This window comes from Ictalurus furcatus, chromosome 26 (assembly GCF_023375685.1).
Source record: "Ictalurus furcatus strain D&B chromosome 26, Billie_1.0, whole genome shotgun sequence".
Lineage (NCBI taxonomy): Eukaryota > Metazoa > Chordata > Actinopteri > Siluriformes > Ictaluridae > Ictalurus > Ictalurus furcatus.
In genome coordinates, this window is record NC_071280.1 from 8,799,922 (window position 1) to 8,821,972 (window position 22,051).

General features: G+C 37.4%; 2 protein-coding genes across 5 annotated transcripts; both read left to right on the forward strand.

Annotated features, from left to right (window-relative positions):
- The first annotated feature begins 558 nt into the window (after nt 1-558).
- Nucleotides 559-8,342, forward strand: LOC128602539 (uncharacterized protein CXorf38-like). Its single transcript, XM_053616423.1, has 6 exons — nt 559-1,099; nt 1,276-1,410; nt 1,971-2,093; nt 2,692-2,841; nt 5,326-5,496; nt 5,765-8,342. The coding sequence occupies exons 1-6, from the start codon at nt 890-892 to the stop codon at nt 5,906-5,908; spliced, it is 933 nt and encodes a 310-aa protein (XP_053472398.1). The 5' UTR covers nt 559-889; the 3' UTR covers nt 5,909-8,342.
- A 121-nt stretch (nt 8,343-8,463) lies between these two features.
- si:ch211-91p5.3 (uncharacterized) lies at nt 8,464-21,850 on the forward strand. Of its 4 annotated transcripts, none has more exons than XM_053616406.1 (26): nt 8,464-8,633; nt 8,824-9,032; nt 10,067-10,198; nt 12,246-12,371; nt 12,518-12,670; nt 12,840-13,001; nt 13,169-13,337; nt 13,590-13,697; nt 13,876-14,058; nt 14,416-14,553; nt 14,641-14,781; nt 14,907-15,146; nt 15,325-15,501; nt 15,617-15,754; nt 15,843-15,971; nt 16,093-16,329; nt 16,504-16,680; nt 16,796-16,933; nt 17,021-17,161; nt 17,416-17,649; nt 17,771-17,905; nt 18,042-18,254; nt 18,608-18,739; nt 18,986-19,291; nt 20,338-20,478; nt 20,555-21,850. In XM_053616406.1, the coding sequence occupies exons 2-26, from the start codon at nt 8,829-8,831 to the stop codon at nt 20,632-20,634; spliced, it is 4,134 nt and encodes a 1,377-aa protein (XP_053472381.1). In that variant the 5' UTR covers nt 8,464-8,633; nt 8,824-8,828; the 3' UTR covers nt 20,635-21,850. The 4 variants fall into 4 exon arrangements, with proteins under 4 accessions (XP_053472381.1, XP_053472384.1, XP_053472382.1 ...); XM_053616409.1 differs by having other exon boundaries at nt 17,024-17,161; XM_053616407.1 differs by having other exon boundaries at nt 8,490-8,620.
- The last annotated feature ends 201 nt before the right edge of the window (nt 21,851-22,051 follow it).

Consider the following 22,051-nt stretch of genomic DNA (forward strand, 5'->3'; position numbering starts at 1 on the left):
AAAGTTAAACTTTTCTAAACTTTGTTGTGTCGCTGGACATTCCAACATCTAGTCGCCAATGGTCGCTGCCACTCGTTGCTGGAAGTCACCAACTCTCACTGAAAAAAATGGTCTCCGGTCGCTTTGGTGCTGAGAGTTGCTGTATGTGTGAAGGTACCTTAATGCAAACTCACAAAATCATTAGAAGTCACGGGTTGATGTCATCGGCTAATTTGAATATTCTTCATCATGATGATTTGCTAATCAAATTACAAATTATATGAACCAGGGACTTTTCTGAAGACACTTAGAACAGAACAGAACACAATAGAATAGAGTTTGATTAGTTATTCAATCTGTAACTGCTTCCTTAATGTCTGTTTCCCAACTACTTATTACTACTGCTTCTTACTTAATAAAAATCATCGTGTTTTGTAAATACATAAATAATTAGTTTGTGGTGCCATGACCAAAAATTTCTCTCTCAAAAAGTCATCATTTCAATTCTTTATTTTCTATGCTGCTAAAATTCTATTAAGTGTCTTCAGAAAATCCTCATGGAGCACTTTTTAATATGCAAATGAGCACGACATCTCAATGAATATGCAAATGAGCACATAGTCGCCACAGAGCCACAGAACCAATGAACGCGCGTCGTGGAGAAAGGCGTTTGTTCCTGCCTTCATTTCCCACAATGCATCATTTCTAACGCGGAAGCGCTTTCTGTATACACAAAAACCTTCTGGGGTGCACCCGGGACAGAGAAAACAAATTTCTGGTCGTCTTTTAAACTAAAAATAAAATCCCCTTCGAGATATTTTCCTCGAAAGTATCCGTCTAGAACCTTTCTTTCTTTCTTTCTTTCTTCTTCTTTTTTATTTTATTATTTTTTTTTTTTTCCCGCTTTGACATGGTACTCGAAGATTTATTTGCACGTCTTAACGAAGCTGGCTATAAGAACTGGCTAAAAGCTGGTTACTGCCTCCTGAAAGTTAAAGATGGATTGTGCGGATTTGCAGACAGTGAAATGCGATATTTTCACAACACAGTCATCCAAAACAACTTCGTCTTACAAAGAAGACAGAGGTGCAGAAGCAGCTGTAGACCGAGGGGAAATCAGGTACTGGTTTATTGATAATAACCTGTTCCCCTACAACCTGGTGAGCAGTGTAGAAATACACAGAATGACAAATATATCTACATTTATAGCAATGAAGAATTTACAGTCAGCTACAACTCACTACATTTATTAAACCTGTCAGTACTGGAAGAGCTCTGCATATGATTGTTTTCCAGTTTGAGTCTGCTTGTCCTCTCTGTAATGAGTGGAGGAAGGAAATATTGAGACATCACACAAAACCATCTGGTGTTATTAACTGGGGAAACTGCAGGCCCTGGCTGTGGCCTGGTCAACACTGGGAACTGGCGAAGGTAGGCTATAGTAGGTTACAGGTGTGTGAAGTGGCTGTGTATTGTTGTAGATCATTGTAAGATGACAAGTAAGTCCCTCTCGTAGGTGACCCATATTCCTGTTTTCACACCTCTCTTTGTCAAACTCTATCCACGTGACAGGTCACTTGACCGTGATGATGATCATGGATGGTTTGACCTAAAAAGACAGATAGTGTACTTGTATATTAACATTGCAGTTTCTTCCTGGACACTCTCTCTCTCTCTCTCTCTCTCTCTCTCTCTCTCTCTCTGAAATAAACATGTATTCATTCCGAATTGCAATCATGACTTACATGGATTAAAAAGAAATCTGCTTCCTTACTTACAGTCCATCAATTTCTCTTATGGAGTATTATTTAGTGTAGGTCTGTCTGCTTATAGAAAAATTGGTAACCTAAAGAAGGCCAATATACATTGGCAGGTTGGCAGAAATTACCCAGTATGATTGCACTTTGTGTGTTAAATTAAATGGACCCTCTTATCACATTCAACAACTGAGGTTATTTGAATGCGTTTAATAGTTTCCTTACATTGTGCAGGCTTTCATGCCACGAGGGCTGGCAGATTTATCCAGAGCAGACCAATGTGATGCAGCAGCACTGCTTAACCTCCTTCACTTCTGTGACCATTTCAGCTTCATCAACCAGAGTCTCATTACAGAGGTGAAACACTACTGCTTAACGTATTTTGCACTTCCAAACAATGATTGAGACACACGTGTAGTCACACAACTAAGAATGAGTAAAGTCGGATTACGTATATTTTATTCAATGAATAAGACAACATGTTGAGGAAAAGGCCTCGTTTATTATTATAATTATTAGAAAAAAAAGAGGTTCTAAATGACGTATAATTGAAAGTCCGAAACACAACGAATGTGTACATTCGTTCATTTGTTTTTCATGAAAAAAAAAGGTTGCGTTAAAATAATAAACATTACGAAAAGTTCTCTTGTATTTCTCTTTTGCTTGTTTTGGGTAATTTGAGATTGAATTTGTGGATAAAATTAGTGAACGATTTTGAATGACCCTGAGGATGACGGGAAAATAGGATGATATTGTGGCTTTAAAAAAATCAGCAGGATTTGCAATCTGTAGCTAGGGTAAAATTAGTTCCATGTGGGTAAATATGTGGCACTGTATCTAAAAACCATCTTTTTCAAGTCAAATTAAATTGAGTTCATTTGTCTGTAGTGAAGACATGTGAACACAGTTCATCCTTTTGGCTGAAGTACACATCGCATCCATCTGTTCCCCACAGGTCATACGCTGTAGGAATGAATTAATGCACTCGTGTGAGATGCAGGTCTCAAATGAGTGGATGGCACGCTTTCAGAAGAGCCTGGAGCAGTTGTTACTAACTCTACGCCACGTCCCTGAAGTGGCTGCAGCAGGTCAACAGATCCAGGAGGTATAAGACAAAACAACACTACATAAATAAAGGTTTACAACTAAGAGTGGAGTGCAGTATGAAAGACCTACAATCCAATCCAATATCATGGTTTTTGGTGCATCTGCTTAAAACTTATTTTCAAAGACATTGTAAATAACACTGCAGTGCGCTTTGAAATAATCATCCATTTATGTGTACCTTAATGTTATGACTAATAGTTTTTTATCATACATAACATTATACTGGTAATGAACTGATGATATCAGGGTCTTGACAGTATAACCGATCAACCAAACAGTATCTTGTTTATTCCAAGAGTTACAATAGTTAATGATGCCTGCAAAGATTATGTTGGGCAAGAAGCCATTTTTAGAAGCATAGTGATCAAAACAGTCATGTTTATATCAATCTTGCTAGCTGAATGTGATTGCCTCATTAATTGATTAAGTTTTTGGATAGCTACGTTCCATAGTGTAATGGACATAAGCATAATAAATTTGGTTTTTATCAGATAGACTTTCAGAATGTCTGTGATGATCCTGTGCTCTCTCCATAAAAACACAGAAGAGCGCTAACACACTTTACTGATGACCTCGGATGAAGTTTTAAAATGTTTAAATAACTTCTTTAAAAAGATTAAAAAGAAATTTAGTTAACAACAGAAGTGAGTGAATGAGTCAGCGATTATTTCCACACTGAGTTAAGCTTGAACAGAGATCAGTCGAGTAAAGAGGTGACCGTGAGGTTTGTGTTTTAATGCTGTGAGTGACTTTTACCTCAAGAGATGAGACAGAAATAATGCGGAGGATGCTGATAGTTAATGTGAAAATTCATCTACTTATTTTTTATAAGTAGATTAGATTATAAATGTAAAGGCATTTTTCAGTGGAATTGGTTGCAATTGAATCTTTAAATGCAATTTAAAATTGTGTGTATATATATATATATATATATATATATATATATATATATATATATATATATATATATATATATATATATATATACACACACTTCTAATTGAGATATGTGGGCATTGTAGCACCAGCACCTCTGTGGTTGGGGGTTCGATTCCCACCTCTACCTTCTACCCGGAGTTTCATGTTCTTCCCATGCTTCAGGGGTTTCCTCCAGGTACTCCAGTTTCCTCCTCCAGTCCAAAGACATGCGTTATAGGCTGATTGGCATCTCTAAATTGTCCGTAGTGTGTGTGCAAATGTGTCCTACGGTGTCCCCTGCCTTGTGCCCCGAATCTCCTGGAGTAGGCTCCAGGCTCCCCGTGACCCTGTGTAGGATAAATGGTATGGAAAATGGATGGATGGAGATACATGTAATATAGAAACCTGTATTATATTATAACAATTATTATTATATACTAATAACCTATTATTATAACAAGGCTACTAAATTATATTGTTCTCAAAAAGTTAAGTGCCCCGGGGCTAAACATTTCTTACCTGCTTTTGAAAAATGCAACAATCCTCAGGAAAATAATTTTGCCAGTTGTATGTCCTTCCAGTGGTATTAGACAAAGGATGTCCTCTCTGAAGCAGTCACCATACAAAAAACACACAAATAAATAAAGTTGAGCTGTGTCAGAGTTGTCAGTGGATTCATCCACAGTTAGGGACATAACGTCAGCTTTCCTCAATCAAGCCAAAAGAGTTTCGAAAACATCGGTTGCTAAAACGCCTACCCTCCATGCAGTTGATGTATCGGGCACTCTTTCACCATCTCGCTGTCAGTGAATGGTTTCTTCTTTTTACCAATGCTCCATGTCACCAAGAGAGATGCGATAGTTACCTTCTCTTGGGTAGAGCATGATCAATTGAAGACAAACGTAGTTTGCTGTTAGAGTTTAGATTTTTTTGTTGGTGAACATCAGCAGCAGATTATTTTCCTTTGCCACAAAGGCGCATTCATTGCAAAGCAAACACATTGGCTTTCCCGCGGCAGTTTCAATGAACTCACATTTTTTTAGTCCAGTTGCTGTTGATTTAGCGATTTTTTTGGCATCAACTTTGTTTTCTTAAGGGTCGATAGTGACATGGTGTCTGTTACTCAAATTCTATATTAAAATTAAATTACCAGTAGGTTAATGAGCTGAAGTTCTAGCAGTCTGAGTACTCTGCTAGTGCTAGCTAGCTGTTAGCCTGCCATGCAAATGGTGCTTTCGTCATCAATAATGCTTGTTTGTGATTGGCTGTTTCTGACAGCACCAGGGCACTCTGCTGGTTTTAATGCTGATTGAATGACTTTATTGGGCCAAAAATGTCAGTTATTTTTGCAAAATTTCTTTCAGTTTCTTAATCATATTTATGTGGAAACAGAACTGATCAGAGGGCTGGATTTGGCCCACGGGCTGCTAATTGAATAAGCTTCTTGTATAAAATCAAAATCCACAATTTGACAAAAATGCTAATCTTAATCAGGAACACAATAGCTAATATACAATGAGGTCATGTGTACAAATATTTTAGTAACTTTTATTTTGTTCTTCAGATGTTGTCTGTTGATCTGTCATTGCACATCCCTGGGGTGGACAGTGTGGATGGAGCCAAAATGGATGGAGTATTGATTGAATCTATCAGCCAGTGCGAGACAGATTTGCTCAGGGAATCTCTGAGAGACCTATTAAACAACAGTGAACTCGAGGGGAATCACATAACTCTGGTAACGTCTACATAACTTTCAAGACTGAAAAATTTAAATATTACAATAGTTATAATTATATTATAACTATTAGAGACAGTGACTTCTGCTCAGTGACCTACTGTAACCATCTCTGTGCAAATAAACTAAATTACAATTATATGATGGCTTCCTGCTGTTGTTTTAATTGATTATATACTCTTGATAGAAGTTTAGGTTTTTCCAAGAAGTTCTGTCCCTTGTTGGCAAATTCACTGAAACTAGCTGACGTGCACAACTTTTTGTTTAGGCGAAACTGCAGAACGTCCATAGATTCCTGAGCAGCCACAAGGATCTCGAAGAGCAGTTCAGGACAGAACTTCAGAGCCTTCGGGTCCTGGAGGCACAACAGCTGCAAGGGGTAAAGCCTGACAATGCAGAAAGAGGACTGTGATACGGAGAAGACAGAAGGAAAAGGACAAAACTTATTGCAGGGTTCAATACATGTAAATGGAAATTCTTATTGTATATTACAGGAATATTAGCAGTAAGGTCATTAATTCAGGTTTTTCACAAGCTGGTCATTCCATGTCATTTGCAATGGTACGCATTACCACACATGACTTTATGGTTTAAGCTATTATTCATAGATTATTCACAATTGCATAGTAGTATGCAATTGTGTGCAAATCAAAGCCAATAAATTGTAATAAAGTGCTATACAGGACATTTGTTAGAACGGAAGGAGTTCAACAATATATGAATGTTCTCACATGCCTCATGTTTACATAACCCCAGATACAATACAAAAAGAAAAGAAAATAGGTTGTTGTAACTGCTTTGTAAGACAATAGAATACACTAACCTTCGTGCTTCACAAGAATTCCTCAGTGCTTTGAGAGTTTCATGAAATGGTCTTGTTCAGCAAAATATCTGTCAGTGACCTGGGCAAATATACAGCAGGATAACGCATAACATCACATCACCACTACTATTGTCACATTTGAATGAATTCATCTTGCATGATTTATAAAATAAAAGGTCCTCACAGCCTGGGCAAAGCCGTATTTAACAGTTAGTACCATGGACGCAAGCCCGAGCAATAACGTCAATGAATGCAAGCCATCTCCTTTTTAACCAACTTACAGTTAGAAAATGCACACATTCATACAGCCAAAGACACATTTACTATCCATGCTTGCTGATATGATTTATCTCACTCAACAATGGCAACTTTGGCAAGGTGATATTTACAGTGTTGGATGCGGGATATTTCAGATTCTAGAGAGCATTTTATTGGACGGAAATTCTGATGAGAAGCTGAATTGCAGAACGATGTCATCAAAATTGTTGAACCCTATTGGTGGTAGAGAGAGACTGTAACTTAGAAAAAAATTCATACAACTTTGATTTCATGGGGACTTTAAAGGGGAAGTTCACCTTATTTCATATTTGAGCAGTTCTAAATATTTATTCAGCAATTTCTAGTCACCTCAGAGAGTTTTATGTCACTTGCTTAAATAAGTTGTTAAAACTAATTAAAATAAAGCAGAAACCACGCCTATCCACTTTTGGCACTATTACCGTCAAATGTCTGAAAGCCACGGCTCTAAATTTAAAGTGTGACTAGACTAACCGGTTTAACTGAATGAGCGCCTGACTGAACTGTAGTGACAGTTGGCCCCTGTCGGCCACCATACTACTATATCATTATAAAAACACCCAGCATTGAAGAGTGGGAAGTGTGACTATCTGGCCACCCTAGGCGTTATTTATCTCTGTTGGATGACACGGTGGCTGCGTCCGAAATCGCATACTGTGACAGTACCTACTGCATTTGATTCAGTACCTAATGTATTTGATTCAGCACCTACTGCATTTGATTCAGTACCTAATGTATTTGATTCAGTAGCTACTGCATTTGATTCAGCACCTTCTGCATTTGATTCGGTACCTAATGTATTTAATTCAGCACCTACTGCATTTGATTCAGTACCTAATGTATTTGATTCAGTACCTACTGCATTTGATTCAGTACCTAATGCATTTGATTCAGCACCTACTGCATTTGATTCAGTACCTACTGCATTTGATTCAGCACCTACTGCATTTGATTCAGTACCTAATATATTTGATTCAGCACCTACTGCATTTGATTCAGTACCTAATGTATTTGATTCAGTACCTAATGTATTTGATTCAGCGCCTACTGCATTTGATTCAGTACCTAATGTATTTGATTCAGCACCTACTGCTCGGCCGTTGATACAGTCGTACTGCTCAGTATAAGTGGTAAGCATGAATACAATCCGGACATACTACATGGCACCACGAAGTAAAATGGGCGTTTCTGGAGGTGTGGCGAAGACGCCCCTTACAAAAAAAAATTCCAGGTCACCGAACATGTGCAGAACAGTTTTTTTTGTTTGTTTTTTGTTTATTTGCGCAGGCATCAGTGATCACTGCTGTAAGATGAAGGACAACAGTCCTATCAGTAACTATTTTTTCAATTTTTTTTTTTTTTTAATCCTGTAAATGCTGAATGAACTGGTTCTTCAAACTGTCAACTTTGCTCTTTCTGTGTAAATAAAGTTGAGTATGAAAACGTGGATAATTATGAGTTTAATTATTAAATTATTATTTTTTTATAATGGGGGCAACAGCAATGGAAACGATACAGAAGTTAAAAATAACAGGCTTCACTGCAGATTTTAGTCCTGCATGTTAGGACACGTGATAGACTTGATGTAAAGTCAGTAAAGACTTTTTAGTTCATTTAAGTGAGACAAGCATTTCATAACAATAGTATTTTTCAATCATGAACCCCCTGTGATCACAGACAGATATCTGAAGTTACAGCAGAATTCATGCAAAACGGGGATTTGGGCACGAAACCCTTGTGATCACGGACAGACAGCTACAGTGTCTGCAGGAAATGACTTTTCTTCCCAAACTACTCATGATCGTTGCAGATTCTTAAAATAGGCCACGCCCACCTGATGACGCAGTATCTGTCACGCGCTCCTGAAATCGCAGGGGAAAAGTGCCTGGCTGTGTGCGCTACACGGATTCTGACAGCTCTTCCGTGTGAGTCCTGTTTCCTTATGGGACAGCGCAGGATCTACAGTGTCCAGTGGTTCCATACTGCAGAATCTCGGCGGAAACAGTAGGTCTTCCAGGTATTTCTCGCTTAATGTTTTATGAATACTGAGAATGCGGACATTCTACGCCTTACTGCTTTTCTCCCACTGTGTAGTAGAGTAGGAGGGATATTCGGACGCAGCCACTGTGAATTCCACCATAACAACAACAATAATAAGTCAAACAATAAGAAGAACTGTTCTATGTGATTTTATTTTATTTTATTAGGCTTAATGGATTCCCACAAACGCTTCCGGGACGAAAACTACAAACACTGGCTGCAGACAGCAGAGAGTCTGTACCTACTGAGGACTCACATCCGGGAGTTTGTGGAAAACGAAACCGAAACCTACCACAGGTCTCTTCGGGAAGAACTAAAGGATGAAATCTGTCAATCAAAATGCAGCCTCCATAAATGTGCACCAAGACCAAAACAGGTAAAACACAGTAGAAAAGTCGGTCTCAAAGTACAGAGCAATATTAGACACAGTAGCACAATATAGTCTTCATTTCAAACACTATATTATAAGGAGTTCATTCAAGGGGTTCATTATTAAGGCCTTGTTATTTGTTTAATAAACCTCAAACTAGAACCTTGAAAATGTTTCTGAACTATTTATTTTAACGCTGCATCAGGTGGTTGTATTGAAAAAATATATATTTATATATATATATATATATATATATATATATATATATATATATATATATATATATATATATACTAGTGAAAAAATTAGTATGTATAAAGAGTAGATTGCATTTTATCATAGCACACTTGCATTATTTTTTACTCTCGATAGAGAAGGTTAGATCATTAACTCATGTTCCGAGATTTGCAGAACAACTAGTTAATTGATCTTGACCTTAGAAAATGGGACACAAACTGACTTATTGGGAAAAAAAATCGTAGCACTTTTTAGTCCCTGATTATTGATAACTGACATGTCACAGCAAACCAGTGACTACATTTCCCATACTGCATGGCGACCATGTTTGTAGGCTGCCATGCAGTATGGGAAATGTAGTGACTGGTTTGCTGAGATATGACTATAACTAAATTTCTATACCTTTTACAAGTGTCTAATTTGAGCTTTATTAAACAAATAACAAGACAGTGATTAACCGCTTATATGTGCTCATTAAACTAAAGTGATAAACATTAGTTCTACATTATATTTACCATGTTTAGGTTTACATAAACACAATGTTGTAACAGCTGTTCATTATATCCACCTACACTGGAAATTACACAAAGTATGACTTTTCCAGAAAAGGTCTTGTTTTTATCAAACAGTCAGTATAATGGACAAGTACACATTAAATGGTGCATGTTCTTACCCCATAACTGCTAACCAATTTACAGACCTCTTGTGTGCACTTAGTGTGAGAGTATAATCTTTGAAAGGACAGGTACATGCCTATGTCTTTAGTGAAAATGTGTTTCTCAAATAAACATGACTCTTCACAGTTTCCAATTTGTGAAAAGTGTGAGAAGTGGAAAGATGTGATCTTGAAAAATCATAAAAATAAGGGTATGGACACACCCTGGAATAACTGCCAGCCACACCTGTGGCCTAAAGACAAATGGGAAGTGGCCAAGGTGAGTTCTGAGCAGCACACCTCACTCACATTTGTTCATCATTAACTTTGTGTGTGGTATATCTAGAGTGAGATGATGTTAAAGGACAAATCCACCTCAAGGCCAGTTGCATATTAATCTTTGTAATTAATACATGATGTTCAATGGTCCAGGATTTATTTTGAAATTAATTTCTGAATTTACTTCTTCTTCTTCTTCTTCTTCTTCTTCTTCTTCTTCTTCTTCTTCTTCTTTCTTTCTTTCTTTCTGTTTTCATAAACATATTAGTCTATTTTTTCTTTGGTTAATGGTTTTCTAGATTACCTACAATGCCATTCAACTACCCACTGATAGTGGAACAGTGGGAATTCATTTCTGACTAAAGAGAGTGATGCAGCAGCACTTTAGTCATTTAGTCTGTCCAGCTCTCACGCCTCATCATCTGTACACTCTGTGTAAACAAGTAAGGTTCCAAGGCCTCAACTTGCATGCTGATACAGTCCTCATAACATCAACGCCATTGTACTTGTCATCTTGTAAATGACTAACTACAGTCCCCTTGAAAGTATTGGAATAGCGAGGCCAATTCTCTTGTGTTCGCTATATACTGAAAGCATTTGGGTTTTAGATCAAAATATGAAAATGAGATGACATCAGAATGTGAGCTTTCATTTCCTGATATTTACAGCTAGATGTGTTAAACAACTTAAAACGTGGCACCTTTAGTGGCAGACCACTCAATTATTGGGTGAGCAAAAGTATAGGAACAGATAGTTACATGTAATAACACTTCATATTTGGTTGCATATCCCTTAGTTGAAATAACTGCATCAAGCCAGTGAACCACTGACATCACCAAATTGTTGTTGTTTTTTTTCATTTGTGTTGCTTTTCCAGGCTTTTACTGCAGCATCCTTCAGTTGTCATTTGTTTTGGGGGGTTTCTCCCTTCAGTCACCTCTTCAAGGAGGTGAAATGCTGCTCAACTGGGTTAAGGTCTGGTGATATGACCAGTCTAAAACTTTCCACTTTTCCCCCAATGAAGTCCTTTGTTGTGTTGCCAGTGTGTTTTGGGTCATCATCTTGCTGTATGATGACGTTCCTCTCAATTAGATAGGATGCATTTCTCTGTAAATTGTTTCTGTAGACTTCTGAATTCATTCTGCTGCCACCATCATGACTTACATTATCAATATAGCTTAGTGAGCTGATTCCAGAAGCAGCCATGCAAGCCCAAGTCATGACACGACGACTGTGCGGCTGTGGCTTAGGTGGTAGAGTGGGTTGTTCACCTAGGACTCAAACTAAGGTCAGACACTAAGAGCTATTAATTCTTTTAAAAAATCAATTTAACAGGGCACACGTGGGCAGCAAGAAACATCCATCAGTCCCATGTTCAAATATTTTTGATAACTTGAAAAAAATGGGTGGGTTCAAACAATGTTCTATGTTGTTGAACACATCTAGATTTAAATATGAGTAAATAAAAAAGGTGAAATTCTGATCTATCATCTCATATTCATCTTTTGATCTCAAAACCAATTGTCTTCAATGTATAGCAAAAACAATAGAATTGGCCTTGCTCTTCCAATACTTTTGGAGGGGACTGTAGCTGAGCCGAGTCTCTGCTGTAACTCAGAGCAACTGTGACATATAGCTGTATTGCATTCTGGAACTCTGAGTCCAGCGAGTGCTGTCTCCAGTACCTATATGTTGGATTTCTTTTAACATTCAATATCACTGAAAAAGGGTGAGTTAAAAAAAATGTAAGCACTTGCGCTTTTGTTTGTAGGGGTTAACAGCAAAACCTGACCATTATTACTTATTTTTGTGATTGCTGAATTTTCAACACCAAATATAGCTGCGCTAGCAATGTCCTCCAGTGATGTCAGCGCAGCAGACAATCTCACTGGTATAATATAGCACTAACCTGCAAATTAGCACTTGAACCTCTAAGTACATTACAAATAATAATAATAGCATATTTAATGGATATCAGGGTGGAGATTTCCCTTAAGGGTTGCTTTGCATTGATTTTTATGTAGGTTTGTCTGGATTGTATTCCTCAGGTTTATATGCTACGTGGAGTAAAAGACCATCACAGTTTTGATGAGTTTGACATTTCTGCCATTCTGAACTTCATGTCTCGCTGCAAGCACTTTCAAACCTTTACAGATGGCCAGTGCATAACCAAGGTAAAATTATTGAATTATTCAAGTCATATGCATTCCTTTTTTATTTTTTTATTTTACTGTTTGTGTCTTAGCCTCTATATGCACAGACAAACTTGATAAAAATGTAAAATGGAATGTTTATTTTCCTTTTTCTGTTCATCATGAAGGTCATCAGTGTGAGAAACAAAGTGATGCATTCCCCTGACTTCAGGTTAAGCAAAAAGGAGATGGAGGACAGTATAAAGATTGTTCAGGAGCTGGCTAAGATTCTTGAAAAGCGTGCACCTGGACTAAAAAACATATCAAAAGAGATACAGCAGGTATCAACACAGCAACAATTATTGCATATTATGGTTCAGTAATTAGATTTGAGAAAATAGATTTTAAAAAAATGTATTTCTCTAAGGGTCAAGAACATGGCTTGGATGGTGTCCAAGACAAAAAATGGGAAGAAATTGTTCTAAATTGTTTGCATTTTGTGTCATACAGTTTAACGTCATTTTGGAGAGGTGTAGCGGACAGGTTTCCCAGAGTACATCTAACAGCAAGGAAGAAAGTCTAAAGCTGATAAACAGAGAACAACATGCCCTGAAGGAGAAGATTGAATTTCTGGCCCAATGCTATGAAAAGGATCAAGGCAAAGAGCTTAAAGTAAGACTAAGATCCCTGCTTGAATGAATATTGATGTACCTAACCACATACAATAACTATCAGGGAAATGTAGCTGAAACTTCACATTACATCTGATGTGTAAATACTTGATGCACAAAAATGTAAAGATGTTATAAAAAAAAAATTAATGTCCATGTTACATTCAGGAAGAGCTGCAGGGCATGAAAAATTTCCTGGACCAAAACAAAGATTTGCTGGAGAACTTGGGCCCTCAAGTAAACCAGTTCAATGAAATACAAGAGAAGGTGAACAAGCATGAGCAGGATATCAACAAACTGTACAACAGAGTGGACCAGCTAGAAAACATTGTACCTGGTGGGTGAAAGGTAGAAACAGATTAGACTTATACCTGCATAGACAATTTATCTCTCATGGAATTTTGTCATTTTTAATTGATCCAATGAAAAAAACATGTAAAAACATATAGATGTTAATCAGATTTGATAAAAATTACAACATTATATATATATCATATACCATGTGTCAATTATAAGGTTTAACATCTTGTATCTTTATATATTTCTATATACAGTATACTGTATGCATTGAACTGATTGTGATCCACAGACCCAGTGTTCAGTGGTGATGTACTTAAGTTCAAGAATTATGTATTTGAAGAGGTTCGAAGAAGGAACATGCCAGAACCTGAATTTACAGAGGAATGGGAAGCTAGTGGTAACTAAACCATTAATTCTATTATAATTGATATGGATTTTAATACATTATCTAATCATTCTTTACTACAGATTTGCCGTCGCATAATGTCAGTATGTTTCGAAAGTCATTACAAATGAGTCTCGCTATCAAATACACGAATGGATCTTTATCCTAATTCAAATTATTGTCTGTTCAGGTTACAGGGGTATTGTGACTGTGAATGGACATACATTTAGAGGTTTGCAGACGTGTAATAGTAAAAGAAATGCCCACCAAGAGGTTGCTAAGATAGCTCTGGAACACATGAAATCTCACCCTGAGTGGAAAGAAGAGCCCACTGAAACCACTTCATCAGTATCCTCATCTACATCATCCTCAAGTAAAATGTTCCCCCCAGCTCTTTCTGTTCAATACTGATAGTCCACTGCATTACGTAAAATATAGCCTAGAACATTTTACTCGGACAATGAAGATTTTTTTTCTCCTCTGTTTTCTTTTCTATTTAACAAAACAAAACACAACACAATGAACTACCATTTTATTAAGTAATTTCAAAATGCCCTTTTATGGTAATGGTTCTTGATAAAAATCCCATTGAATGTAGCTAACAATGTAGGTGTACATAATAAACTGGCAACTTAGTACATGCTGAAATGACAGAGACATTGTTTTTAATGATACTTTACATGCTTCACAATGATACTGGAAAATGTACTTTTTGATCTTTCCATTCCAGGTACCGTCTATTACGGTATTGTGACTGTTGTCCTCAATAACCAAGAGGTTGCGTCTGATGGTTTTGTTCAAGAGGAGGAAGCCACTGAATCAGCTTATAGGAAACTAGCCATCCAATTTGGCCTGACTTCTCTTGAAGGTGAGTGAAAATAATTATGTGACTGTAATGGTTATATAGATTTAACCAGGGGCTGATCTTCTTCTAGTCTTGCTCCTCCCCTTGCAGTAGGTAATACTTTTAGGACAGCAGTTCTGGAGCATTTTCAGAGGTGTAATTTTCCAAAACCACTGGAACTTTCCGATCGCCAAGATGATAAGATTTTGTGTAAACTCCAAATCAGTGGACCTTTCACCTTTTATGACAAAGGTAATTCAGAAGCTGTCTACACTGTTTGACACCATAGCAATGCTTGACTGGATTGATTACCCCTTTACAGCTCACTTTGGTATCTATCTCTGATGCGCCATACTTGGTTTATGGAAATCTTTTAGATGGCTCCTCAAAGAAGAAACAGGCAGAACAGCAGGCAGCTAAGGTTGCCCTGCAATATTTGTCAGAGATCATTAACTGCAGGTCTTTGGCTAATGCTGGTGACAATTGGAAAGGATTTCTGAAGGAATGTCTAGATGCTCTTGGATTGAAGCAACCTGAATATAATTTTAAAATAAAAAAAGTATGCATCAGTCAAGAAACAGAGGGTTCCACTTTGAGTGAAGATGATAATTCACACAGTGAGTTTGAATTTATTTATACGTATAATGTCTAGATTTGTAACACTTCATTGAATGTTAACGTGCTATAAACACAACATAACCTTACCTTGTAAAATATGCATAGTGTGTTTTTTCTTCTGTGCCCTTTTTGTAATAAAGTGGTATAATTTTTGTCAAATGTTTTGTGACTCTGCAGTATCCACTACAAAGGTAATCGGCAAGAATGATAGCCTTCAAGCAAAGAACAGTGTCACTGTGGTCCAGGATCTACCTACAGCAGACACACTCAATGCTGTTGAGTTTCAAGTGACAGAAACACTGGACTCCAGTGCTCCAGAGATGCCCAGCCAAGCCCCCAAAGTGGATTCTACAGGTACCCAGAGGTTTACTGTACATGAACAGTGAAAATGTGCTATCACAGAAACAGCCAGTAGGATGAGCTGTAATCAAAATGAAAGCATCATTTGATTTTGTTATTTCCATTTCAGGCACTATCTATTATTGTATTGTGACTGTGGTCCTCAACAACCAAGAGGTTGTGTCTGATGGTTTTGTTCAAAAGGAGGAAGCCACAGAATCAGCTTACAGGAAACTAGCCTTCCAATTTGGTCTGACTTCTCTTGAAGGTGAGTGCCAGTGATTATGTGACTGTAATAGTTATACAGATTTAACCAGGGGCTTGGTCAGAAATCTTGCTCTTGCCCCATGCAACAGGTAAAACAGCAGTGCTGGAGTATTTTCATAGATGTAATTTCCCACTACCACGGGAAGTCTCAGTTTGCGAAGATGATAAGATCTTCTGCAAACTCCAACTCACTGGGGCTTTCACATTTTCTGACAAAGGTAATTCAGAATTAGTCTATATTGTTAACCAGAGTAGCATTGTTTGGTTGGACTACAGCTTTACATCACCCTTTGTTATCCATCACTGATGCTCCATACTTGGTTTATGAAAACCATTTAGATGGCTCTTCAAAGAAGAAACAGGCAGAACAGCAGGCAGCTAAGGTTGCCCTGAAGCATTTATCAGGACTGTTCAACTGCAGTTTTGAGGCTGAAGCTGGCAAAAATGACAAAGGTTTACTGAAGGAACGTCTAGAAGCCCTCGGTCTGAAACAACCTGTCTACAGTTTTGTAATAAACAGAGACGGTGACACTGGAGAACTTGAGGGTCCCACTAGGATTGAAGATAATTCACACTGTGAGTTTGACTTTATTTATATAATGCCTAGATTTGGAATTCTTGAGGTGAATGTGAAAGACCTATAAACATAACATAACATTACCTTGTAAAATATGCATAGTATGTTTTTTCTTCTGTGCCCTTTGGTAATAAATTAGTGTAATTTTTATCAAATGTTTTGTGACTCTGCAGTATCCACCACAAAGGTAATCAGCAAGAATGATAGCCTTCAACCAAAGAACAGTGTCACTGTGGTCCAGGATCTACCTACAGCAGACACACTCAATGCTGTTGAGTTTCAAGTGACAGAAACACTGGACTCCAGTGCTCCAGAGATGCCCAGCCAAGCCCCCAAAGTGGATTCTACAGGTACCCAGAGGTTTACTGTACATGAACAGTGAAAATGCGCTATGACAGGAACAGCCAGTAGGATGAGCTGTAATCAAAGTGAAAGCAACATTTGATTTTGTTATTTCCATTTCAGGCACTATCTATTATTGTATTGTGACTGTGGTCCTCAACAACCAAGAGGTTGTGTCTGATGGTTGTGTTCAAGAGGAGGAAGCCACTGAATCAGCTTACAGGAAACTAGCCATCCAATTTGGCCTGACTTCTCTTAAAGGTGAGTGCAAATAATTATGTGACTGTAATGGTTATATAAATTTAACCAGGGGCTGATCTTCTTCTAGTCTTGCTCTTCCCCTTGCAGCAGGTAATACTTTTAGGACAGCAGTTCTGGAGCATTTTCAGAGGTGTAATTTTCCAAAACCACTGGAACTCTCAGATCGCCAAGACGATAAGATTTTGTGCAAACTCCAAATCAGTGGGCCCTTCACCTTTTATGACAAAGGTAATTCAGAAGCTGTCTACACTGTTTGACACCATAGCAATGCTTGACTGGATTGATTACCCCTTTACAGCTCACTTTGGTATCTATCTCTGATGCTCCATACTTGGTTTAAGAAAACCCTTTAGATTTTTCAGAGGTAATTCAGAATTGGTTTAATTGTTTGATGGTTTGAATGTTTGATTGGACTACCCCTTTATATCACTCTTTGTTTTTCATCACTGATGATGAATTCTTGGTTTATGAAAACCCTTCAGATGGCTCTTCAAAGAAGAAACAGGCAGAACAGCAGGCAGCTAAGGTTGCCCTGCAGCATTTATCAGGACTCTTTAACTGCGTTTTTGAGGCTGAAGCTGGCAAAAACTACAAAGGTTTACTGAAGGAACGTCTGGATGCACTCCATCTCCAAAGCCCTGTGTACAGATATAAGGTAAAGGGAGGAGTCAGTGAAGCAGTGGAGGGTCCTGGTACAAGCGGAGATAATTTGCACTGTGAGTTTAACTTTATTTATTTAATATCCGTGCCACTTCAGTCTGGTTGTGAAAGCAAAATATTTAGATTTATAATATGAGTTTGTTCTTTGCAATAAAATTGAACTTTTTGTGACTGCAGCATCATGTACGACAGCCATTAGCAAGAACGTTTGTCTTCAACCAAAGGACAATGTCAGTCAGGATTGTCTGGTGACAGGAGCTCAGGATGCAAGTCCAGACATATCCAACAAATCCCCCAAGCTTGATTATTCAGGTAAACAGTGGTTTGTTTTACATGTACAGAGTATCTGCTGGTAGAATAACAGACAGTAGGAGATGACATTTTCCACAAAACATGCAAGGCATTGATTACTTTTCCCACCTGATCTTTATGTGTATGTGTTTTACAGACATCAACACACTTCTAGCATTGTTTCATCTCAAGCCTCCATCTATAACAGTAGAGCGTGTCAGCACTGAGATGATCTTCAGCTGTCATGTGGACATAAACTTGGACAAATTCACATTTCAAAACAACAGTGAATACACAGCCAAGAAAGATGCCATTCGTAAAACTTATTTATTGCTTGGGAATGCGTTGGGAATTTCTAAACCAAAATTAGGTAATTTGCTGCGTCACACTTAATGCTGTCAGGTGCTTCTGGTATAAATGAGCCGCCCCTTCCCTTAAAACCCCCAACCCCTCCCTACCCCTGAACCTTTTCACATATAAAATATCAGTGTTTCCCCCTCATCTATCTTATTATGCCATCTATTAGACATTGTGGTATAATGCGTTGCTAAACACTGATATTGTCTTTGACAATACAACTTGTCGAGATATTCAGAATTAGTCTATTGATAGATTTTTGTTTCCCATCTGATATCACGACAAGCCATCACAGAATGTTGCTATCACATTGTTATAGAAATATGGTTAACAAATGTGTGTATTTTGTTGGCATCCCTTTTTAAGATGAAAGCAATGCTTCCATGCTGGTGAAACAACATTTTTCCCAGAAGTCTCTCACCTTTCCTAAGGAAGTCTTTGAAGACAGCAAGTGTTCCCTTAATGATATAACATACAATTTAGTCTATGATGGAAAAGGTTAGTTTGGCTGCTACATGCATCACAAAATTGATGTATTTTCAGTTTACCTTTATACATATTATGCAGTACATTCCACATTATTACATGTTGCTAAAAAATATGACAAAAACCCTGATAAATGTCAGAGCAAGAAAATTCAGACAGCGAAGGAGTTCGTTTTAGCACCGCACTGCATCCATTTTTGGAGATGGGGAAAATTTTGTTTGACGTGACTAAAAATTCTTTGTTTGTTTTTTCCTACAGGCGCCACTGAGGCAGAAGCAAAGCAGGGTGCCCTGCAGAAAGCCCTGGGCATGCTACCCTTGCTCTTTGGGTTCAAGTCTTTGCCAAAGTGTAGCACAGTTGAGGAGACAGAGGTTCAGATTAATACCTTACTAAGAACAAAAGGTCAAAAAGACCTTACGTATTCACACAACTGCACCCTATATAAAAGCTCAGTTGAGCTCCTGTTCAAAAATTACACCATGGAGAGCAAACACCAGAAGAGTAAAAAAGAAAATCGTAATCATCTTACTAACCGCATTCTGGGCCTGCTAGCAGTGGAGCCAGGTAAGAACCACAAAGAGGTTGGAAACTGAATTATAAACTAATGATCAGCTTCTAAAGCATTGCATTCAAACCCTTGTGTTTTATTCAGAAAAAATTTGCAGCATGCCAGAAAAAAAAAAAAAATGAAATTATCCATTTAATAAATCTTTAAAGATACAAAATGATTTACTAACAAGGTCTACTGAGATTTGCATCTTTCAAAGGAGCAAAATAATTCCCTTTTCCCATGTATTCCCATTCCCATTTGCATGTTGCCGTAATGAATATGCAGTTTTCAGTGATTATACCCTGCAGAAAACAACAACAACAACAACAACAACAGCAACAACAGAAAACACACAAACACAATGGTAGCTATGCAAATAATTAAAATAAGCATACACAGTGTGATATTTTCTAACCGAATTAATGTCTTAGTTTCACATTATATATTATCAGCATAATCACACCTCTTATGCCACCAAAGGGGTTTTTCCTCCATTTTCCATATAAATGGAAAACACATTTATTATTTTGCACTTACATATATCACATTTTGTATATGTACTTGTATATGTACTTCTAATCAGCATTACCTGATGTGTAATTATAAGAATACTATATTATTTGTCGCATATACTTTAGAGAACAGAGCAGGTGATGGGCCTTGCTCAAGTTATGACCTTATGACCTTCCAGTCAGTAACCCAATAATTTCCCAATATATATATATATATTTTTTTACTGATTTCAAGCATTATTTTTTATTATTCTATTTACTTCTTTCTAGATAAATGCTAAAATTAGCAAAAATCATTAATAGAAGAAGACTATTTCAATATTATTAGTAAAAAAAAAAAAAAAAGGCTAGAAATAGCCTTAATAATCTTATTTTTGTTTTGTTATAATCTTGTAATAGGAAATACTTGGTAAGTTTGTCCGTATTCAAGGTATTTCCACTTGCTAAAATGTCATTTTTGCAGTGTGGGATAAATAATAAATTATGGCCAGAGTTTAAGTACAAGACCTATTTTCGTATACTTTACCAATTCATTTATTGTTTTTCAGAACCAGATACTGTATCTCTAAGAAACTGTCTAGATGACTGGTTTAAACAGAAGAATCTGAAGCAGCCTGTGTTTGAGAACACAGAGGAGGCTCAAGGACAAAAAGTCATGTTTTCTGTCAACGTTTCCTGCTCAAATCCAAGTGAGGACAATACAATCAATACACTCTCTAAATGACAATACAAAATATATCTCTCACACATCTCTTTCTCTTTCAGACTGGGAAGAGAGCATGGAAGTTGCAAAAGAAAAGTTGGTCGATGAACTCAGGGAAAGGTTAAAGTGTCTTTCAGATTAAGGCAAAGAGCAGTATGAGATTTCTTCAACCAGCCCAAAAGAACCCATGTCACACCCCTCTTCCTGTAGCCGCCCGGATCAAATTCAAGGCCTTGATGTTCACATACAAGACCTTGTCTGGAACAGCGCCCCCTTCTTCAACACTATCCTTGAGACTTATGTTCACTCACGCAATCTGCGATCGCTTAACGACCGATTCTTAGTAGTTCCTACTCAGCGTGGCTCAAGGTCCCTTTACAGAACCTTCAAACGAACTGTTCTTCAGTGGTGGAATGAATTTCCAACGTCAATCCGGACCACAGGATCTGTCACTATCTTCAAAAAACAACTAAAGACCCACCTCTTCCATGAGCACTTAACTAAGCCCTAAAATGCCAACCCCACATTATTTAAATAAATAAATAAATAAATAACTTGCTTTGGCACTCACACCTCTAATCTGCACACTTTGCTTCTCTAGAACTCAATCTTGCATGGCAGCACTACTTGTATTGTTCTCCGATTGATATATCGCTTTGCTTGTATTTCCTCATTTGTAAGTCACTTTGGATAAAAGCGTCTGATAAATGAATAAATGTAAATGAGATTTGGTACAGAATTTTGTGAAATCTGGTACAGAATGTAATTGTTCTTGTGTAAATCATCATTTTCCAAGATAACAGTATTTTATGATGAACGCTTAACATTACCATGGGCATCATGGGCAATTACCAACTACTAAACTACTAACTAAGTTACTTTTTTAATTATTATCAGTGATCATCAACCATCAATGCACTTGTGTTAAGTTAAGCATGTGATACGATTACTGGGAACACGCTTAGCTTTCTGTTCCGTTGTTAAAACTTTTACTCTTTGTTCTTTTGTTAACACATTGTAAAAAAGAAAAGTTGACTTAACTTAAAATTTCAAGGCAACCTGCTGCACAGCTTTTTTGAGTTTCCTCAACTCAAGGTTAAAAATCGAGTTAAGTTACGTTGAGTAAACTCAAAAAAGCTTTGCAGTGAACACTTTGTTTGTTCCTCTTCCCAACCAGGTACAGACAGATAAAGCCCCTCAATAATCTCCCAAAATACCATTTGCGTGCACTTACATAGCTTTCCGAATAACAATTACTCGTATTCCTATGACTTTCTGAAAACCATATATGGAGTTGTTCCTGCCGTACATTCATATGCTTCCTGTTTATGCAAATATTAAATTTTTGAAAATTTGAACTAGTCTGTGTTATTTGCCAAACTCTCCCAAGGTGGGTGCGGGAAGTGTGTAGCGGGGCGCGGGCCCCATCTTTTTGTGTACTTACATTTTCTCTTTTCTTAAAAATCATAACGCGAAGATTCACAAATCCTAACAGTTTTTCCAGGATATCAATTCTCAGATCCTAACAACATGTCCCCAGGTTTTTTAAGACATCAACA

Excerpts from the sequence above, each read along its gene's own strand:
- LOC128602539 (XM_053616423.1), top strand. The coding sequence starts at position 890 with ATGGTACTCGAAGATTTATTTGCACGTCTTAACGAAGCTGGCTATAAG. Across the intron at positions 1,411-1,970 it reads AACACTGGGAACTGGCGAAG|GCTTTCATGCCACGAGGGCT; the intron begins GTAGGCTATAGT and ends TACATTGTGCAG. Across the intron at positions 2,094-2,691 it reads ACCAGAGTCTCATTACAGAG|GTCATACGCTGTAGGAATGA; the intron begins GTGAAACACTAC and ends TGTTCCCCACAG.
- si:ch211-91p5.3 (XM_053616406.1), top strand. The coding sequence starts at position 8,829 with ATGGATTCCCACAAACGCTTCCGGGACGAAAACTACAAACACTGGCTG. Across the intron at positions 13,002-13,168 it reads ATCAAGGCAAAGAGCTTAAA|GAAGAGCTGCAGGGCATGAA; the intron begins GTAAGACTAAGA and ends TGTTACATTCAG. Across the intron at positions 16,330-16,503 it reads GATTGAAGATAATTCACACT|TATCCACCACAAAGGTAATC; the intron begins GTGAGTTTGACT and ends GTGACTCTGCAG.